General features: G+C 37.3%; 2 protein-coding genes across 3 annotated transcripts; one reads left to right on the top strand and one right to left on the bottom strand.

Moving 5' to 3' along the window:
- Positions 1-1000: 1000 nt before the first annotated feature.
- Positions 1001-9119, bottom strand: SPC25 (SPC25 component of NDC80 kinetochore complex). Of its 2 annotated transcripts, XM_081142444.1 has the most exons (8): positions 8995-9118; positions 8046-8198; positions 7882-7947; positions 7134-7280; positions 5797-5901; positions 4687-4785; positions 2619-2744; positions 1002-1320 (listed from the first exon to the last, which is right to left on the bottom strand). In XM_081142444.1, the coding sequence occupies exons 1-7, from the start codon at positions 9038-9040 to the stop codon at positions 2620-2622; spliced, it is 741 nt and encodes a 246-aa protein (XP_080998570.1). In that variant the 5' UTR covers positions 9041-9118; the 3' UTR covers positions 1002-1320; position 2619. The 2 variants fall into 2 exon arrangements, with proteins under 2 accessions (XP_080998571.1, XP_080998570.1); XM_081142445.1 differs by lacking the exon at positions 2619-2744 and having other exon boundaries at positions 1001-1320; positions 8995-9119.
- Positions 9120-15696: 6577 nt separating this feature from the next.
- G6PC2 (glucose-6-phosphatase catalytic subunit 2) lies at positions 15697-22387 on the top strand (the record flags this gene model as incomplete). Its single annotated transcript, XM_081142209.1, has 5 exons — positions 15697-16036; positions 16641-16750; positions 18673-18784; positions 20958-21073; positions 21876-22387. Exons 1-5 carry the CDS (start codon positions 15819-15821, stop codon positions 22385-22387), a joined length of 1068 nt encoding a protein of 355 aa, XP_080998335.1. The 5' UTR covers positions 15697-15818.
- Between the last annotated feature and the right edge of the window lie 530 nt (positions 22388-22917).

Below are 22917 nucleotides of genomic sequence, written 5' to 3'. Positions count from 1 at the left end.
CAAGTTAGGAAAGACAAAAGTACACTTCAGAATGTAGGTCAGTGGTTGCCTGGGGTTGTGGGCAATTGACTGCAAAAGGGAAAGCTTCGAGGGTGCTGAAAGTGTTTTAACCCTTGATTGTGGTGGCTGTAGCCAGAATACATAGACCAAACTCAATAAGCTGTATTTAAAAGGGTAATTTTATTGTATACCTCAAAAAAGCTTTTAATAAATGGAAAATAATCCAATTCAACCATCGCTTTGTACATGTGAACTATTTTGCATTGTATTGCAATATTTTGTTTCCATTTTATGTCTTTTTCACTAGATTATGAACTCTTTGAGGGTTGACCAAGTTAATTTTTGAATCTTTATCATTAGCCCACTCTGTCACACAGCTCCACACTAAAATGTTCAATGAGTAGGTGGCAGAGTAAATGCATAAATAAATGAGTGAATAGATGAGTTGGGCTATATGATCCTTGAAATTGCTTTCTGTCTCTGAGATTCTAGGAATCTAACCTTTATATGCTGTGGTTATTCATTAATCAATTTAAAAGAAAAAATTTAGTATGATCTTAGAAAAAAATAGGAATGAAATTAAATTCCAAAGCATTTTTCATGATGGAATAAAATTCAATTATGAACCTTAATACAATCCTATGGTTTATTTTAGCAAATTCAGCTTATCTAGAACATAAAAATGTTCTAATCAGATAGGAAAAGCCAGTTGAGGAGTGGAAGTGAACTGAACTGGCCACAGAAAGAACTCAGATCTTATGATAGCGATCTGGGGGTACCTAGAAGGGACCGGGTACCTGGCTAGCCAGGTATATGAGGTGGCAAATGTGTTGCTGATCTGTTTCAAATGGCTTGTAAATTGAGTTTTCCAGACATTGGGGCAAATGGCAAGTGCTTACTCTAGTGATTCACCAAGTAGAGGTCTGAGCCAAATTTTCTTTTTTTCTAAAGTTATCTTTATTGACTTTGAGAAAGGGAGAGAGAGAGAGAGAGAGACATGGATGTGAGAGTGCAACATCAATTGGCTGAGTCTCACACGCCCCCTACCAGGGACTGAACCCGCAACCGGACATGCACCCTGACAGGGAATGGAACTGGCAACCCCTTCGTACACAGGGCGATGCCCAAACAACTGAGCCACACCGGTCAGGGCTGAACCAAATTTTCACCTGGACCAGCAGCACCCGTAGAACCTTGTACTGTGTTGGAAATGCAAATTATCAGCCCATTTCACTCAGAGACTCAGCCATCTGTGGTTCCACAAGCACTGCAGGTGATTCTATTGCAAGATATCCTGAAGCGTCCTTATAGCCAGCACGCCTAAATACAACCACACTTGTAAGGAGGGACAGTGACAAACCAAAATCCTAAAACACGCTGACATTTGAATTCCCAAGAGGGCAAACTTATGTCCAGACCACAATTAAACAGTATAAATATTACAAAATGGAAATTGGTTACAAATGTGCTATTATTTGGATTTTCAAAAATATAACCTTTTTTTAATATCTTGGTAGAGTACTGCCAATATTCTTCTGATATGAAGGTTAGTCTTTTATTTTAACTACAGATTCCTCTTGTTGTGAGATAATAATACTTTCCATTAGGACGACAGTAGTACCATTTAATAGTGTTCATTTTACCAAGTACATTTCAAAATTTGTCAACACTAGGTTGGGCCACCCTCCTAAGTTTTTAATATGACCAGTCCATGATTTTAAAAGGTTGGAAACCACTGAGACACAGTGCAGGCTATACAAATTCCCATTTAGAGGCTAACCATAAACTGTCCCTGACCACCATGAAGAAAATATATATGAGTGAGAGGGATCTCAGAGGGAAGGCAGGGGTGGGGGAGTGGGTAGGGAGAGATTAATCAAAGAACTTATATGCTTATATGCATAACCTATGGACAGACATTGGTATGGGGAAGGCCTGGGGATAGGGTGGATGTGGGGCAGAGGGGATCAATGGGGGATAAAAGGGGACATCTACAATGCTTTCAACAATAAAGATTAATTAAAAAATATATATATGATACAAAAATATTTTTAATAATATATAACATGTGTATTATATATAATATAGATATAGTAATAGACTTTATCTAAAAATATACATGTATATGTATTACTGATCCTTGAACAACTGCAGTGGTTAAGGGCTCTAATTCCCATGCAGTTGAAAATCTGCCTAATTTAAATCAGACTTTTTTGTATTTGTGGATTCCTAACTGTAGACTGAAAATACTGTTTTCCATCCATGCTTGGTTGAACCTGCAGATGCAAAAGCAGGGGTCTGGATGGCTGACTGCGTATTTATTGAAAAAAATCCACACGTAGGAGGACCTGTGCAGTTCAAACTCATGTTGTTCAAGGGTCAACTATGTGTGTGTGTGTGTGTATATATATATATTATCTTTCATTTTAAAAAGAACACATTTGACTTTATAAATTTTATTTCCACGATTTTAATTAAAATACCTTAAAGAAATACACCACAGAGAAATGTTTAAAAAAATCCAAAAGGATTATAGGCAAACTATGGATAGTGAGAATTCTTTTTAAAAGAGATACACAATAAGGAAGAAAAATAAAGTTTTTATATACTATTTATACCTTAATTATACACCACAGTACTAAAAGCTTTCCGAACATTGGCAAGAAAGGCTGAAAAATTTTTGGTCTTCCTTAAATTCTCTTGAAATTCTGCTAGGCATTCAAGATGAGGAGCACTATCTGACACTAGAAGAAAAAAAAAGACAATTTGAATGAGATTTTTTTATGGAAGAGAAATTTTTCCAATTTAGATGATTTCGTCTGACTCAGATCATTTTAATCCTATTTTATTCAACTGATTTGAGCACAGAATGATAGAGACACTTGGTTTCATATCCTAACTATCTTTTGAACCTTTCCTCTGCTTAATTTCTAAATATTCAAATCTCTGTGCTACAATCTTGCTTTAAATTTAAACAGATGGTAGGCAAGGGATTAAAGAGCTTAGTGATGATGAAGAGAATGCCATTTCCCATCGTCGTTCTTATACACTTTAACTAAACTATTTTAACAGGTTTGTTTTTTTTAACTGTTAAGTCAGTTTTCTCTACAGAACTTTGCCTGACTTCTAGTACGTGACCAATGGGTCAAAAAAAAGAACAACACTCAATGCCAACCTTTTTTTTTTTCTTTTTTTTTTTTTAAATATATATATTTTAAAATATATCTTTATTGATTTCAGAGAGAGGGAAGGTGAGGGAGAGAGAGAGATAGAAACATCAATGATGAGAGAGTCATTGATCGAGCCCACAACCAGGACATGTGCCCTGACCGGGAATCGAACCCCAATCACCTAGATCCTAGGTCAACGCTCAACCGCTGAGCCACGCCCGGCCGGGCAATGCCAACCTTAATAACTTACAATTATGGGGGGGGGAATCTGAAGTTTCACAAATGAAATGGAGGTCATTAGAAAATGTGGTCCCTATTCCAAAAGTGTTGTTTACAGGGCCCACTAAACAAATGATACTCAAGGTCACGAACAACAGTATAGATCTCATATGCCGCTAAACCAGATAGTACATATTGGGAGCAAGCAAGTCTCCAGAGAGGTTGGTCAAAGAAAAGGAATGATCCAGCATTCTCTACCATCAACCTTGTCCTTTGTTGAAGGGGAAGACATTCGACCACATCAGATTTCCTGCTCTTTGGTAGAAATTGCTTAGGAAATAAGGCTCATGATGAAAGCAGAGAAAGAACAGGAAAAAACCAGTGGGTTCAAAATTAAATTGTAGGTTCTATTTTAATATACTACCAAATACAACGAAACTATTAGCAATGGAAGATATCCAATTTGGAGAAAATTTAAAAGCTAAGTAAGAGGTTTTTTGGGATTGCAGTTTAAAATTCGGCACTCATTAGATCAGAAGATATTTACCCAGAGAGAAAAAAGCTACACAGTTGTGCATGAATTCGATTCCTAAAATATAAATTCCATTAGAATAGGAATGGAGTCATCAGGGCACACTGGAGAGCCAACTAAACAGTTCACCTGAGTGTGTGTCTCCTATTAATGCCTTAATAAGAACACAGGTATCAAAAGCTGGGAACCATTTCCTGAATTCCAATAAATTAATTACTTTAAAAGGGAAGAGGAAAATATATTTCCATTCTCTTCTTGTTCACACTATTACCAATCATATATATTTCCCATAAATCAAAAAACCATCTGGCCTGTTGAGGATCAGTAACTCAACTAAATTATGTGTAGAAATTTTCAGGATGGAACTATTTTGTAAAATTGATTTTTGGGGGAAAAGTTACCAAATTCTAATGATTTTACATTTGGTTTTAAAATCACCTACTTGGATAAATTATATTAGTATTCACATTTAGGTAGTCATATCCTTTATTGCTTTGCTTTAAGCTCTCTAAAAGGATAATCCACACTTGTATATAAAATACAACAATCTTTTGTCTTTTAGGCTTTTCTGCCACTGTGGCACTGTGCCATCCTGAAAAGAAGTTACTTATCATAGTCACAGCCTTTAGAAGACAATATCCCAAAAATCAAGACTGGGAAAGAAAACAATAGCTGTGGGAATATTATTTCATTCATATTTATATCGATTCAAATAACATTTTCAGGTGCCACTCTTAAATACCAGTTATTGAGAGGAAGACATACCTTCATAGTCCCTTGCTTCATTCAGGTGCAGGCAAAACATAAATGGGCTATCAGGATGCTTAGGGTCAATATTCGTGAATATAAACTGCAATTTATCACCTGAAAAAAAGAGATTAAATTATTTAATATGAGAACATTTTATTGTGCCAAAGCTTTCGATGGAGATGTGCACTTACCTCTGTCTCTGATGAATAATTAGACACTAAGTATACACAGCATGGAGCAAAAGTAGGTTTACAGTTGTGAGTACGCAAAATACACAGTTTATTCTTGTATTGTTATTTATTAATTATTGTATTCTTTTCCATATGAACTGTAAACCTGCTTTTGCCCCACCCTGTATACTTGCTTAAACAATGTCTCCAATTGTATGCTGCAAGTGTTTGTTTTAAAACCTATTGTACTTTAAATATGACACCAAAAAGCACAAATAACAAAAGAAAAAAACACATTGGGCTTCATCAAAATTATAACTATATGCCGAGTCCGGTAAGTCTTTCTGGCAAATCACCAAACCTGATGGTAATCTTGGGGACTCCCAACACAATAAGTAGTGCTGTAAATTGGCACATATACATATAACAGCCATTAGAATATGTATGTGCTTTAACTAGTAATTACCCTCTAGGAATTCCACGGAAATTATACAAAAGAAATGGAAGAGTCTACATTCACTATAGTACATCTAAAACTAAAAAACAGGCAGAATCCAAAGATTAGGTTAGAGGCAATACACATATTAATGATATGTTAATAGAATGAATGATTATACCACCATTTTAAATTTATCATTATGAAGGCTAAAACAATAGGAGAAGTGCAAATCATATAATACTAGTACAAGCAAAGAACAAAAATTATTTGCATGTTGGCAACCATGCCAAAAATACATTTATTAAATACTGGATAAGAAATAACCAAGGCATTAGTAATTATGTTATGGTGATAAAAATTTTGTAATTTTCCCCCTATTTTCTAAAAAGTTAATAATGTCATTCATTTACTTGAAAACATGAAATATTTTTACTTTGAAAAAAATTTTTAATTCTCCTATACTTAAGAAAAGACACACCTTCTAATTACCTGTTTTATTTATATTAATATACTTACCATAAATTTTTCGAATTTCTAGTCCAAGTCGATCTTTAAACACATCTACAGATTTCTGTAACCTTTGTAACCTCTCTTCACTAGCTTCTTTAGCAGTGGAAATAGCTATAATTGAAAAAACATACACACTATCAAAATATTTTAAATAACACTCAATGCTCATTTAATTTTTTAAAAACTTGAAAACAACTATAAAAATGATGCCAAATAAATCTGCTTAAATTTATGGAGTTTCTTTCTCTACCAATTATCAAAAGGGGCTTCCGTTCACTCACAATGGAAGGAAAACCTGTGAGAAAATATGTACGAGGAGTAAGAGGAATGTTTTATTCTATTTTATCGCTTAGTAGCATGAATAAATAGGCCAAGATTTGCATGGCTGGCAGAGAAATAGGCTTCCTTTACACTATTTTGCTTTTTCTTGTTCGCCAAGAAATTGCTTCATTGAAAAAAATTCTATTATTTTAAACATAACTATTTCTCACAAGAAGTTAGCCTTATTTCCTGCTAGTTTAGAATTATTCTTAAAGTTAGCACATGGTTTTCTAAGTAATACATAGCAGATGAGAAAAATAATGTAGGCTAGCATACAAATTCTGTAAGAAAACATATTAACAAAACAAACTGCTACTTTCAAGAGATTTGAGATCTGTGTACTTCGTTTGTGGGCAAACAAGACTCCTTTGTAAAGCAAGCACTCATTCAAGTATAAAAGTTTTTTAAACAAAGAGACTTTTCAGTATAAAGAGGGTGCGTAATAGTTCCTGGGAGCCCCGCTGGCCGTGGCTCAGTGGTTGAGCTTCGGCCTAGGCTCCAGGAGATGGCAGTTCATTCCCTGTCAGGGCACATGCCAGGTTGTGGGCTCGATCTCCAGTCAGGGGCGTGCAGGAGGCAGCCAACCAATGACTCTCATCATTGATGTTTCTCTCTCTCCCTCTCTCTCTCTCACTCTGAAATCAATAAAGATGTATTAAAAAAAAAAAAAGTTCCTGGCAGAGAATGTGTGATCAATAAATTTGTTACCTAAATTATACTATAGGTTCTCCCAGGCAAACCTTATTCTGTGAAACTGTCTCCCACTATGCTTAATTAAACTCGCATATTAATTTCATTATTACTCTGGCAATATTAGAAATCAAAAGGACCTTTAAGTAAAACAGAAAATAAAATCCACTCAGCTACTTTCATAGACACCTTACAGAAATGAGTCCTTGCTATGCCCCTAGGCATATCTATTTTGGGCAATAAGATGGAGAGAAGACAAGGTAGAGTTGTGAACCATTACGGCTTTGAAATTTAGATTTATGTTTTAAATATGTATACAACTGAAAACTTACTTTTCTTCTTCCTAGCATATTCTTCCTTAAGATCCTGGATGTTTGCAGTCAGCACTTCCAAATCTTGTTTTTTGCCATTTACTTCACCAGTCAACTTTAACAAGTTATCTTTTTTTTCTTGAATAAGCTTATTCTGCCTGCAGATCTCTGTAAAAAGCACAAAGTATTAGCTAGAATATATATGTTTCGTTTTCTAATATGTACCTAAGATAGAGCAAAATATTGACTTTCATAAGATTAATACAGCATGTTTTAATTGATAAATATTTCCTAATGATTAAAAAATGTTTTAAAGAGAAAAAAATCCTAATCTATTCTTTCCTATTTGCCTATGAAAATAGAAATAAAAAGACACAAACACTTTTTAAAAAAAATACCAAATAAAACAAGAAATTTAAAAAATCAGATGATCATGACCCTTGCAGCTCTTCCCCATTCAAATAAATACAGAAAACTCACCACCAAAGACAATTTAAAAGGGACAGAATACATACAAAATGATGCCATTTACATAACATTCAAAGCCACAATACTAAACAAAATATTAATAGGTTAGTTCTGGAAGGTGGGAGGAGAAGAAGGTATAACATGGGATGTTCTATTTATTAAGCTGGGTTATGGATACATAAATGTTTATCATACACAAACACACACACACACATACAGAATACACTGCTTTACTTGTATCAAGGATTTCATAAAAGATATTTAATCTAAACAAAACTGTGATCTACAGATTGTCACATACGATTTTTATATTCTAGATACATCTGAATCATTCGCTCTTCTTCCTTTAATTTCACAGACAGCTTTTCTGAAAGAGAAATTGGAATTGATGCTTCAATTCAGCTGAAATAACACTAAAAAACAAAGAATAACATAAACAGCATGTTATGAATTAACTTTAGGTACCTGCAAATGCTTTACTGGTGTCCTTGTAAGTGTCTCTTAGTCCCACCATCTGACAGGAGGTGTCATTGACATTGCTTTTGAATTTATTCCAAAATTCATTTATGTTTTTATCTAACAGTGCCAGCTCATCCTCTACCATTTTGTAAGACAATGCTACAAGACAAACAGAACATACATTGTATTTTTAAAGTTGCTTTAATCATATCTGGCATATATTCCAATCAACTATATTTTGGCAGTTTGACCTTTGCTCTCAATGGTCAGCAACTTCCTTTTAGCTCTAGATATTCCAGAGCCCATCAGAACCTGGACTTGACTATGGTTAAGGTGCTGCAAGATTCAGGAAACCTTTACCTCCCAGAAATTCGTTCGTATGTAACTGCACAGGACACATACACGTCCTATGACCCTTGGGAAAATGATTCATTTTCTCACAAGTAAAATTGGTGATAATCTAACGAACCTTCCCAACTCTGACACTTCCCATTCCAGCACGAATCGCCAAGTCCCAGGTGGCCGGCCCCCTCCCATAGGATAAGACGCCACCCACCCACCCCACCTCTTCCTCTCACCCCGGATCAGTCAAGGCAGCAGGAATTACGAAGACCGGGGTGGGGGCTGAGTGGGTGTAGTCCAGGACCTGTACAAGTCACCTAGCCCCTCCGGGCCTCGGGGTCCTCCGCTGCGAAAGGACGTCCTGTGCGGCTCCCGGTCCCACCAGTTCCCCGTACGGCTAAAACCTTCCCAGCGACCTAAAATCTTCCCGGGGATCCACAGACATCCCGGGAGTTCAGCCTCGCCGCTGCCCACCCCGCGAGGCCCAGATTTACAAACAAAAGGACGAGCGTTTCACAGACACTGCCCCCGAAAGCACACATCCGCCCCCAAAGCCACTTCTTTTATCGCGACAGGCCGGTCGGGAGCCCAGCTCAGCCCCCACCTCTCTCACCTTCTCCCGGAGGCCTGACCCCCGCCGCCTTCCCCACACAGGACATGAACCGACGCCAGCTAACCGCCGGGCTGGAGACCCGCCTCCCTGCGCCGCGCCAACTTTCCTCTTTCAAACCTGCGGTGTCTTCCGCCTCCCGACTTCGAGCGCCCGCTCGCCTTCTGATTGGTTGGTAGCACAGGTTTTGAAGGAAGGGATTGGTTGATGTAGCCCTCCCAGATTCTCGCGCAAAAGATGGGGGAAAGGGCATTCTGGGATTTGTAGTTCATTTTTGAAAAACAGCCCAACTCTCGCCTTGGCTTAGGAAAATAGTAATAGTTCCTGGAGGAGCCTCCCCAGGACAGGCCATTCATCAGTTTCAAATGAAGGTTTCTGCAACAAATATAAATACTGGACTTTAACTGTGTTCTGTTACCAAGTATATACCCTCTTCTTTGATACTACCTGTAGCTTAAATAAAGCTAATTAAAAATAATAAAACTAATAAAAATACTATTTTTTAATTGGTCTCATCTTTTAATGCTTCATTGGGAAGTAGCTGGACTATTACTGTTTATTGGCTTCTAATACTAACTCTTCCAGAATTTTCTGATCCTCTGTTTTTGACCATGTAAATTAAGTCTGAAACATTAAAAGGCAGTATCTATTACAGGTAGTTCCTGCCACAGTAGACAACGACACAAAACTTTTAATAGCCAAAATTCTTGGTACCTGCCCTCTATTATTGCTATTTTGCAGATAAAAGTGAAAAGGGGAGGGAGAAGGCAGAGGTAATTCAAGGTATCTAACATAGATGTTCGGAAGAATGTGGATACTACTGGCAGAACTGAGATTGTCTTCAGGGTAGGTGGAGTATGTTGCGGGAGGGGTGTTGTGGAAAGGCATCGGCATGATGAGTTATGATTTTAATGTTGAGTTTTAGAGAATATTGTTAGAGATATTAACCAAGTGTTAATGTCCTTTAGGCAGTTTACTTCTCTAATAAGTTACACAGGGGTAACTGCTCCAAGTCTGCAAAATCATGGAGCCTGGATTTCAAACCCCATGATTTACCATGTGTGACTGTGGGCAAGTTACTTGGTCTCTTGGACCTCAGTTTCCTAATCCGTAAAATGAGGGTAGCAATAATAACAATAATAATATCTTCTGCATATACCCCATCTAAAAGACTAAAAAAGATACTAAATGCAAATGCCTTAGAATAGGTCCCTATAAGTACTCAAAATGGTTTCTTGTTTTTATGATTTATATCCTACCTACTTCTTATGAAATAGGCTGCCATATTAAAACATATATAAGACTTTAAATAAAACAAAGTCAAATAGTTTGTAAAAGTGGTGTTGACCCTCAATGGTGAGATTCCTGATCAGAGTGGAAGTAGGGCAGAGTGATAAAATTTCAGTCTTATACACCATTCTTCTGTTGTTTTTCCTATACTCTCTGACATCTCTGCCTCTTCCTCCCACTCTCCCTTTTCTCTTGTCTTCCTTTCTTTCTCTGCCTTTTTCTCTCCATCCCAGCCTCCTTCTTTCTCACACTAAATATTTACTAATCTATGACTTCAAATTGGTCAAAAACTTCAACCTTCTCTTATAGCCTGAAAGCACAGACTAATCCAAGAGAACAGAGACAAATCTGAATTGTTCACCATTGCATCTTGGAATCAAACCAGATATTCTCCACATAATGAGAGTCTTCAGAAAATTGCACAACCAGCCACCATTCCCTTCAGGATCAATACCTTTTCTTCCTGCTGTCATAGAAGTCTGTACTTGATTCCTCCATGTTCTGTTCAATGACTAGAACTCTGCTGTGCCAGTAAAATACTGTTAAGTAGAAATATTTAAAAGTATGTGCTTTTGGGTCTCATATTAGCTACATCTCTTCAGTCACTAGGCCAGGAGTCCAAAATATGAATCTGACTTATTTAGAGGTCATTGAACTTCCTAAAGTTATATGCAGAATGTTAGTACATGTGCATATTTCTTGGAAAAAGGCCAGAGCTTTCACAAGATTCTCATTGGAATTCCTGACCCGAACAAGTTAAGTGTAGCATAAGGTTTGCTGGAATCCCACCCACTGTCCATGGTGCCTACGTCCAGGATCCCTCCAATTCCTCAGTTTCTTCAGAATTATCTCCAGTACTCCAATCTCCGCAGCATAATTTGCTTGTCTTGGTGACTTCCTTCTTTTTAATGACTTTTTTTTAAAAAAAATCTTTTGGTACTATAGCCCGTTCCCAAATCCTGTATGGTTGTCTTGTTTTTAGTTAATTCCAATAGTTGAATAATTCTAGTTCTTTTCAGAACTTTCTTATTTTGATTCATTTAGATTCTTGTGAGGTTTTGAGTTGCAGCAAATCCTGCCTATTTTACTAAATTGGAACCTGTAAGACAGAGGCTAAAACTTCTTCAATATGTTTTGTCACATTAAAATTACATAACCATAAAATATATTCTTATCATAAGAGGAACCATTCATCTCTGAGTTTTAGTGCTCACTGCAGTTCAATGTCATTCAGAGATATTTGACTTTAGCTTGTGTCACTGGTACAGTGGCAGCAAATGAAAATATTTGGAGGCATTGACCTTTAATGTCTCTGTGAACGGTCATTATCCTTCTATAGCAAGCTTATCTGTCTCGTCTACAACAAATTGTATTTGAGATCTCTCCAGTGTCACATTGCAATGTGTAATGGATTTATTTCAGACCAAGTTTAGACCCCAGGGACTTTCAGAGAACAATTACCTCCATTATGGCTAGCATCCCAGGAATATTGGCATTCCATAATGACACTATTATAAGTGACCCAGCTAGATGCTGACCAGAGAAGGCATCTTGGAGGAAGTGCACATAAGCTAAGATATGAAAAGACTAAAAATGATGAACTATGAGGAATAACCAGGTAGCAGATCCTGTTAAAAAAGCAAAAGAAATCAAGATGCTTTTACTTTGGTTAATTATCCTGCCTGCAGTCAACACAACCAAATAGTCCTTGGGAGACAGTCTTTCTAAATTAACTACCTAAGATGAAAAGCCCATGTGCAGCCAACTTCATCACGGCCCAAAGACTCTGAAGTATTGAATGACCATAAAGTTGAATTTTTAATTGTAAGATAAAATGTATTTGATATCCTTCACACCCTGGTTTGAGGGCAAGACATTTCTGAAGGAAATGAGTATTATGAAATATGTAGCTCAAACACCTCTTAGAAAAAGGATAAAGGGAAGTAATGTTCTTCCTTGTGGCTCATCAAGGACATTATGGAAAATATAGAACCTGAATATGACAAACAAAAGGCCAGTAGCACAGACTCTGATTAGTCAAAGTTAAACCTTGGCTAGAGCAGTGATGTACCTGAATAGATTGATTCTTCTTTGTTAAGCAACTGTATGCCCTGATTTTAACTCAATAAATAATAAGAATGATAGAATCATAAAATAGACAATGGATTCCCTTATTTCTTGGTGGGATATCACACAAATTACTTCTGGCACATGATTACTCAATTTGTCTTGTGAGAGACTGAATAGATAAATGGACAATGGGCAGACCAAATATGACACTAGAACTCTGGTCCACAGCCTCTAAAACAATCTGCCCAGAATGGTCAGGACTTGGTCAAGACTGCCAGTTTCACTATTTTTTTGCCCCTGCTTCCAGCTCAGGACCAAGGAGAGAAAGCCAAATATGCATCCTAGCCAATCACATAAGATGCTCTGCTTCTGATTAATCCAGCTTCTGCTTGGCCATGCCAACAACCTCTAATCAGAGCACACATGAGACCCACTGTAGAGTTTTCCTACTCCCCTGCAAGCTCTGAAGTGCCCATCTTAGTGTCGCTTGATATTTCCCCCAGAGAAGATGTCAGAGACTGGGAAGGTAACAGTAGCCACTGAACCCCCATAACAACTATATCCTTGATGTCACATGATGGGTTAAGCCATCCAACAGGAGTTCAAAGTGGTGATTATATCTACAAAGTTCTAGAGATATGGCAGCTGGCCAGATGTGCCTATGTGTCAACTAATTCACAAGACTACACAGAAAAGCCTTATAACTGGAATGATGACACAGCTGAATTGGAGGTCTGGGTAGTTGAAAGTATTTGAAACAAGCTGGTTATAGCATCAGCTATTATTCATTTTGCAGCTGGTTTAAATCTCACCAATGTCGGCCTTAGGTAACCTGGATACAGCCTAGACTAGGAAGAAGCATTGCTCTGGAATAAAATTTAGTCTTCAAGCACGGATGCTGCACTAAAGACATGACCTGGGGGAGATTACTTGTCCATGTCCTTATCACTAAGACGAGAATTACTGTACCACTGTAGAGTTAAAATCAGATAATAAGATAGAATATTTTTTAAAAGATAATAAAATAGAGTATTTTAAATAATTGGAAGAGCATAAATGCAAGACATTCTAATGCACAATTGAGTTTTCAGCACAATTAACTTTACCCCAACACATACATCATTCGAATCAGATTAGCATACTAGTAGGAGAACCTGGTGTGTGTGTGATTCATGGGCTGCCTGGGGGAAGAGCAAAATGTGGGGAAGGCCAGTGCTGGCTGACTCCTTCCTGGTTATCCTCCTACTGAAATGATAAGAATGACAGAAGAGACTGGTAAGGCTCTCACCATGGATGGAGATTAATATTCATTTCCTTGCAGCCACATAAAATCACTTTCTGAAAAATGACATGGTGCTGCTTCCAGTCTCACTTTATGATGAGAAAACCAGAATTCTCATCCACAGAAACCAGGCTGTATTCTAGGCTCCTTCCAGGTGGGCATCGTAGAAAACTCAGCGAGGAAAGTTGTCGTCACCATGCCGTGTTTTAAGAGGAGTGCGTTTCAATGGTCACACTGCTTCACCTCTTATGGCCCACATTACCAAATTTGTCTACAAGCCATCACCAGCTGTATAATTTATTAGATTAGGTTTTTCTTTTATTCTGGAGATAGATTCTCTGAAGTCTTGACAAGATAAATCAATTAGTGCAAAAATCAAATTTAACAGGAAGATCCAGTTATACTCAATAATTTACATATTAAATGCCATTGAAACTTCTTTCAGGTTGACTTTTGGTGGGGAGAGGGGAGGGAGACTTAAGCTGAAAGGAAAACAGGTAGAGGATGAATTTCTTTATCACATTGATTCTCACCCCTGACAGCACATTGGAATCACTTGGAATGTATTTTTAAAATACCAGTGCCTGAGTCCAGAAATTTAGATGTCCAGAAATGTAGGTTGGGAATAAATAGAAGGGCAGCTCAAAGAGAAGTATGGATCCTAGTCAGAAACGAGTTTGTTTGGGGTAGGACAAATGTATGGCATTAAAAAAAAAAAAAATCATCCTAAAGAGTTTAATGGTTGGTCAAGCATTTTCTCCAGGACAGTCAACAGAGCCTGGGAAGGTACTGATAGACACTGGATTCCCCCTAGCAGTGGTGCTGTTAAATGATGGGGCAGGACTCCAAGAGAAGCTCAAAGTGATCTTTATAGCCTGTGAAGAGGTTCCTAGTGAAAGAGGCCGTGATTAGCAAAGAGCAATCTGAACGGTAAGTATAGCTACTGCCTCCACCCTCTGCCACCTGGTGGGGCTTCTCTGCTCTCACAGGAATCCTCGCAGACCTGATTTAGCTCTCTAAACCCAGCATCTCCCTTCTGACTGGGACCCATACTTCCCTTGGAGCTGCCCTTCTGTTCATTCCCAATAAACATGTTTGTTTTGGTGTGGCCCAGGTACTTCTACTGGACACTGTCTTCAACAAACCATTTTCCTGATTGGTCCAAAGCCTTTTGAAGTCTGTTCCTGTCTTTCTCTCACATGAGCACTCCCCAGTGTTCTCAATTATATCATCTAGTCAATAATAACATGACTCAGTCCTAACACCGTTTTATTAGCAAAGTGACCTCATGATCAAAACACAACCCATTTCCTTCTCACCCTCATTAGTGTGGCTCAGTTGGATGAGCATCGTCCCATGAACCCAGAGGTCACTGGTTGGATTCCCAGTCAGGGCACATGCCTGGATTTTGACTTGATCCCCAGTAGGGGGTGTGCAGGAGGCAGCTGATTGATGGTTCTCTCTCCCATGGATGTTTCTCTCTCTCCTTCTCCTTTCCTCTCTCTCTAAAATCAATAAAAACATGTTTTTTAAAAAAGCAACGCATTTCCTTCTAGATTTCATATATTCCATGTATTTCCTTCTCTGTTCCCTATTTATCACTTCATTCTTTTTGCTAATAAAGAGAGAAAAAAATATGTAAAAATCTGTGATGAGAAAATAATCTGTTATATCACATCAAGTTTTCATGCCCAGATATTTACTCATCTGTTTCCCTCAAAGACCCAATAAAATAGTCAAAGAGCCACAGTCTATTTTAAATTAAAATGCATGGCTTTAAGGGCTATTTGACATGCAGTAATTATCTGCATAGTCTTCTAGCCAAGCATAGAAATTGCTAATGTCTCTGCCCTTGAAGGAAATGAACTGTGCAAAAAATTTCAAGCAAACACAACCCAACTGTTCACACAAAAGGGAGGTTGCATAAGAAATTCGTTGTATCTCTATCCAAATTTCCCCTTGACTTGTCACAGATCAGCTTGTACTTCACCTCTTCGGCTCCAATTAAAATTATAAACAGATGAGCTTTTCAGCACATGAGGGTCTATGTGCCCTTTCCACAGATGGTCAGAGTCACATGTTGTAGTAATGGCTTGACACGCCACAAGGGTACCGTATAAAAATGGTGGGACTCAGAGCACTTCAGCTCCAATTGCTCTATGTTTAGAATTGCCTCTCTTTCAAGATGGATTTCCTTCATAGGAATGGAGTGCTCATTATTCAGCATTTGCAGAAGGACTACCGAGCTTACTACAATTTTCTAAATTTTATGTCCAATGTTGGAGACCCCCGGAATATCTTTTCTATTTATTTTCCACTTTGGTTTCAACTTAATCAGACAGTTGGAACCAAGATGATATGGGTAGCAGTCATTGGGGATTGGTTCAATCTTATTTTTAAATGGTAAGACTTCTTTTTTGTTTCATTTTTTCCCTAAAGTTTATTCTTAAATTTGTAGCTTTAAATTAATGGTCACATTTTAGACGTGTGTAGTTTTACTTGGGAAATCTTTCAAACATACCAGTTAACTTGAAACACAGATTCATAAGTAGAACTTACAAAACCCATAGAAATGCATACTTACATACAAATGTACATTTATATACTAATGTATACTAATTTATAAGTAAATTCTCAAACCCTGTAACACATATGCTGTGGTTAACCAAGTAGTTAAATGAGCCACACCTTACTGAACAGATTGGTGGTTCCAGGGACCACTTTGATATTCCCAGTCTAAGTTCCAAAGCACCCACAGGACTTCCCCTGGAAGGAAAAAAGTCCCTGTTTTTATTGAAAACTAGGGTACCCAATCCCCAAATGACTGTGTCGTCTTCTATAATGAAAGATTGACCAGAACCCAAGATCTTTCAAAGTTTCTTAATCATCAGCTTTCCCCATCAACCCTTTGATGATATCATTTTTGTAGGAGAAAATAGCTAGTCTCCAATTAAGTAATAGTTGTGTATTTAAATATACATGCATATTTATATTTCTTCAAATACAGGATATTATTTGGTCATCGGCCTTACTGGTGGGTCCAAGAAACTCAGACTTACCCAAATCACTCAAGTCCATGCCTTGAACAATTTCCCACTACATGCGAAACAGGTCCAGGTAAGCAATTATAGAACCTCAAGTTACTAAAGATATTCCAACAGAGAGTCATTATGTATGATTATCATCTAATAAGTGTTTGATATCATATAGGGTATTAAAGAAAATGTCATGAGTGAGGGTGCTAAAAGTTCATAAGCATAAAAATTGTTAACGAGAAAGGAAAGTTTTATAAGCAATCAAATTTCATTGTATTATTTGTAAAAGGGTAAATTGGGAGAACACTCCTCAAATAATTTTATAGTTGGCATTTACTTTTTGGAAGAATGAAATGGTTTAACATTAAAACAAACAAAAAAGTTAGCTAGAATAAATTGCCAAAGAACTATGTTAAAATTCTAGAAATGTTGATTTACCTACTGCTGAGCAGCTTTCAAAGTTATTATAGGTCTTCTGAAAATCTCATGAATGAGGAAAGAATAGGCAAGTTAAGGTAAGGACTTTCCAGTGTTACTATTACCAGTAAAGCTATCTCTGATCTTAGAATGATTTCTCTAAAATTTTTTTTTCTCTTGTATTTATAGTACGTAAGTAAACTCCTTGGGCCACTTCCTTTTTTATTATAAGTAAGACTCTGCATGAATGTAGAATCTTTACATGGAAGTTGAGTTTAAAACTGTAAAAAGTTTTTTTAAATAAATATATATATCTCAAGGAAATTACATGTTGTTGGTTTAATTTATAAGACTGTGTTACATTATACCTCACCATAGTTTGGCACATACAGAAAATTCATATTTGACATCCATTGAAACTAACCCTGAAAATCGTGAATGTGTAAGCTCTGTTATATTACTATAATTAATTCTTTATATATCTGGCTCCCTCAGTAGACTGTGTTCTATTAAGATGGGGATGGTGTGCATTTTATCTTTGTGAAACCAATGTGGGTTAGATGGGTGGATGAATGGGTGGGTGGATGGATGGATGGATGGATGGATGGATGGATGGATGGATGGATGGACGAATGAATGGATAACTTTTAAGACAATTGAAATGCTACTTTGTTTTATCCCAGCACTTCCCAGCATGTATTCTATCTTATGGGACATTTCCTGGAGGGGAGAAAAAGAAAGATATATCACATTCTATGTTCACTCCTTAGAGATTTACAACTCTAAGAAGATAAAGTCTGTGAAAATTCCTGCATTAGAAATAGATCTACAAGAAATAAATTTCTTTGTTTAATTTAGTGTGGTTTTTGTTTGTTTTATTTTGTTTTTTAAAAAATTGACTGGTGTTTAACCTGAATGAATCTCCACTTGATAAAGACTTAGGGAGAGAATAAAAGTAAATTATTTTTTAAAAAAATATCAAGCTTCATGGGAAAGACATTCTAGGAGTAGAAAGGCTACCCTGTCTTCAGGCTTCTTCTGCCAATATCGATGCCTCCTTCACAGCTTCCCTTCCATTTCATAACAAAGACTTCCACGGAGCTGCTGGCCACAAGATAGGCATAGAGGGAGCTGCTAGTGTGTAGCAGTCAATTGGTAAATCAGGCATAGCAATAATACCCTTTAGATATTTGACTTTTCAGCCCAAGGAAAATAAACTGATTTAAGATCCAACACAAGTACTTAATTTTAATCATCAATTAAAAACAATTAGATATGAACAATGAATATGGCAGATTTTGGTGCAACACTTGGAGTTCTTAATTAGCCTTGAACATATTAATTTCTGGAATTTGACGAACTTGAAAAATCTGGGGGGGAAATTTTCAAGTAGTGTTTTGAGGTTCAATTTGGTTCAGTTTTCTTTATTTCTACCTATGTCTAAATATTAGAGATAGCCTGTGCCCTGTGGTTATTTTTCTGAGTTATTTGTAATTTTCACGGCTAACATGCTATTCTACCACCCATTTCTGATACTGATACTCTGTAAACTACCTTTCAAATGGATCGACAACTTTGCTTTTGCAGGAAGTCCATCTGGTCACGCAATGGGCTCATCGTGTGTCTGGTATGTCATGGTAACGGCTGCCCTGAGCCACACTGTCAGTCGGATGGATAAGTCATCTACCACTCTGCACAGGTCAGTTTTCTCCAGTTTTTGTAGCACTAGAATGTTTTGAATATAGAATATCTTCTTAAAAATTCATTTTAGTATGTTTTCAGTTGTTGAAATGTGCTTATTCTATTCTACCATAATCAAAATAGCAAATGAATAGAAAATTAATATTGTGCCTTAAGATAATGTCTTAATTAGTTCACAGCTATTGCTACACTATAGGGTTGGAAATGTTTAATTGATTAATGATTTGCTAAATGTGCCTTTGGGTTTCAGTAATATAATAATCACTTTGGTAGTGCATAAATAAGTCATCTAAAATTATATAAGGAAATAATTTTGCATATGCATTCTCTTCCTTTAAGATTAGCTAGAAACTTTGAGAATCATCATTCCCCTTGAATGCATCAGTTAATTTAGTATAATTATGCTTCTTTCTTTGATGAGCCAATGTTTTTTGACATCAATAACATATTCTAGCTTTGAAGACTTTACAACTTTTCTAAGTAAAAACATTCTAGAGGCAAACTTCAATTTGAATGTTAATAGATTTCATGTTAGTAGATTTGTAATGTTTAAAAAGGCCTAGAACCTTAATGTTAGATTACTCAAAATTTTTGTAGCAATTAAGCTGTTTCCTTCTCTTCTGTCCGGAAATAATTTATCATTAAAACAATTTTGAGCACCACTCTAATCTTAAATTATTATTCTACCAGAGATAAAATTTGTCTGTTAATTGGTTAAAAAAGGTGAAACATATGCTATTATATACAAATTCTTTTAAAATAAAAATTTTCCAAGATCCATACTTTTCAGAGTAGTATTGGATAATATAAAAAAGAAATGACCGAAATAATTTGGACATATTTAAAGTTTATTTTAATAATCGCTTAACCTGTATGCTTTAATGTATTCATTGGCCAAAACAACAACAGTAGAAAGTTGTTTAATTTAAAGAAATTAGCATTTCCTACCCATAGACTATTTTTCAAAGTAGGAATCTAGATAAGGCTCACCTTCTTATAGTTTATTTCTTCCTCCAATTTCCAAACTTGGAAAATATTTGTTTCTTCTAAAAAAATTCCCATAACCCTTTTTCAGTTTTTATAAACTGCAACATTCCTTCATCCACCCAAATTTATTTAGTGCCTACCTCTTACCTTAATATTACCAAACCCTTGTTTATTCTTCTCCCATATGGATAACCCCTGCTTATTTCCTCTTTGGAAGTCTCATGTCTCTCCATTCTTTAGTCTTTTAATAATCAAAGTTTGGTCTGATTATCAGGAAAAACCATTGAGAACCCTGGTACTTCTTAAAATTCAATATTGCTAATTCTGTTTTATTAAAATAATGAGCATAGCTTGGATTTTAATAGTTTTACTAGTTTTCACACCTTGTTTCTTTTTTAACATTTATATATATTGATATTTTTAGAGAGAAAGAGAGGGAGGGAGAGAGAAACATCGATTTGTTGTTCCACTAGTTATGCATCATTGGTTGAATCTTGTCTGTGCCCTGACTGGGGATTGAACTTGCAGCCTTGGCGTTTCAGGACAAAGCTCGAACCAACTGAGCTACCCATCCAGGGCCTACTTTGTTGTTTCTAATCCAAAGTATATAACCTATAAGTCAGTTTTCTTGTTTCTTATTTTCTATATCTTGAAAACCAAAGAATCAGGACTCCATTGAGAGTCTAAACTTAATCCCAATGAAAACGTGCCCTTAATAAATGCTGATGTGCTTTTTATCAGAGTGGCAGCTGCCTCTCCAGTGAGTTTTCTTCAAGCAAAAAAAGATTGAGAGAGAGAGTAAAAAGGGCGCACATATGACAGGGAGTAAAAGTATATATAATTCATTCTTCATCATTCTGATATTAGTAATTCCCCAAACTTGAATTCCCCTACTCCATTAAAATAATTATTAGGATGTCAAATTGGCTTCCTTTTGTAGTACTTATTAAAATTTCAGCAAATAGCATTAAAAATGCATTGATACATGTAGAAACCTCTGTTAAAGGTTTTCAAATCCTATGAAGCACATGGAAACAACATTTTGAAAAAACAGACTCTAGAATCATGATGTTATATCAGACAATTCCTCTGAGAAAGGTCATCTGGTGTCAACCTCCGCCCCTAATTTTCTGAGCGATATGATTTCTTTGTTTTTTACACTTGTATCTATTCTTCCATCATAGACTGACCTGGTCATTTCTTTGGAGTCTTTTTTGGTTGATTCAAATCAGTGTCTGCATCTCCAGAGTATTCATAGCAACACATTTTCCTCATCAAGTTATTCTCGGAGTAATTGGTGGTAAATATGATCATTTACCTTTGCTGGTGTCATTTGAGAGCTTTAGTGTCATTTGTTTTACTTTCTTAGATTCTTCCCTCTAATCAGTTCCGCATTCTAGAAACTTCTGTTAAGCCACTGATGCGTCATGCTACCCTGGGAGCTTACGTGGTTCAACATGCCTCTCGAATCCTCTCTGTACACAGTGGCACAGTCTCACTTAATGGTGTAAACGTTAACCTCTTAGTGAGCTGGGCTTCTCTGAAGTGTGACCAGAGCTAAGTCCAACTCCCAGACCACCACTTCAGACAACCCGCTTGTGTCTTGGTTTGGGGGACTTAATAATGGCCTTCCAACCTGCATACCATGCCACTCTCTCTCTGAAACATCTGAAGTGATTATTACATGACTACTAACTTCATTTAGCAGCTGCTCTGTGTTCCTGAAGCAGCATTCACCATGATTGAGTTTCCACCTTTTAGCCTCACATGCTTTTCAAAGACAAAAGTTAATTGGCTCTGGCAATTGAAATATTAATTGCAAGCACCTAGATCAGTGCTCTGCCTATAAAGTGGGTTGTCACTCAGTGCCATGGATCCCCGAAAGGTGCCCCTGTCCTACTATGGGTAGTTAAAAGACCGTGGGGCAAGTGTGTGTGTTTAGTTACTGCTTTAAGGAAGGCTTTGGAAAATGGATAGAACCTAGGTGCCTAAAGCCCTTTATCATTGAAAACTGCAGCTAAATTCTTTAATGCAGGAAGGAATTTTTCCCTGGGGAGCTCAAGGGCACATGGTTGCCTTAAGTGTCTCTTTCTAACCCCCAGGTATGCTTGTGGCAGAGGCCTTTGAACACACTCCAGGCATCCAAACGGCCAGCCTGAGCACATACCTGAAGACCAACCTCTTCCTCTTCCTGTTTGCACTTGGCTTTTACCTGCTTCTCAGACTGCTTGACATTGACCTGCTGTGGTCTGTGCCCATCGCCAAGAAGTGGTGTGCCAACCCCGACTGGATCCACATTGACACTACACCTTTTGCTGGACTCGTGAGAAACCTCGGGGTCCTCTTTGGCTTGGGCTTTGCAATCAACTCAGAGATGTTCCTCAGGAGCTGCCGAGGGGAAAATGGCTACAAGCTGAGCTTCCGGCTGCTCTGTGTCATGGCCTCGTTGACCACACTACAGCTCTACCATTTCATCAAGATCCCCACTCACGCAGAGCATTTATTTTACGTGCTGTCTTTCTGTAAAAGTGCATCCATCCCCCTGACTGTGGTTGCTCTCATTCCTTACTGTATTCATGTGCTAATGAATCCAAGCGAAAAGAAGATTAACTAGAGTTGCGCAGAGTTAGTGCTCTATGGCCCCAGGATGAGCCTCTTCTCTCCTCCAGTAGAACCACTGAGCAGGGAGAGACTGGGGGCTGCCAATCTGAGGGCACAAAACAGCAACCATAGGCCCCAGCCCACCATCACATATGTTTAGTTTGGCCTTCACAGTGGTCTCTCTCTCTCTCTCTCTCTCTCTTAAGTTAGTTGTCAATATTTAAAAACCAGGATATTTCACATAAAAATCTGAATTTCTGTATTTTCTTGAAAAATCTAATGATATGGCAATAGAGGGCTCGCATCCCCACCTGGAGTTAATCAGCTGTTGCCAAATGTCCCCAACACAAGGGAGGCACTATCCATTTATCACAATCCTCTGCATCCTATGGGAGCCCATGTCAGATACCTTTATCATCTCCAGATGCTTCTGGCTCTGGTGGGTATTTTAGTGGCAGCCAGTTTTCAGAGGCTCATTCAGGTAAAAGAACTTGCTGTGGTCATACCACCGTCATAACAGGATTAGAAGCCAAGTCTTCTGAC

This window comes from Miniopterus schreibersii (genome assembly GCF_964146895.1).
Source record: "Miniopterus schreibersii genome assembly, chromosome: 7".
NCBI classification, from domain to species: Eukaryota; Metazoa; Chordata; class Mammalia; order Chiroptera; family Miniopteridae; genus Miniopterus; species Miniopterus schreibersii.
The sequence above is the reverse complement of the archived record's forward strand: the minus strand, read 5'-3'. Positions and strand labels throughout refer to the sequence as shown.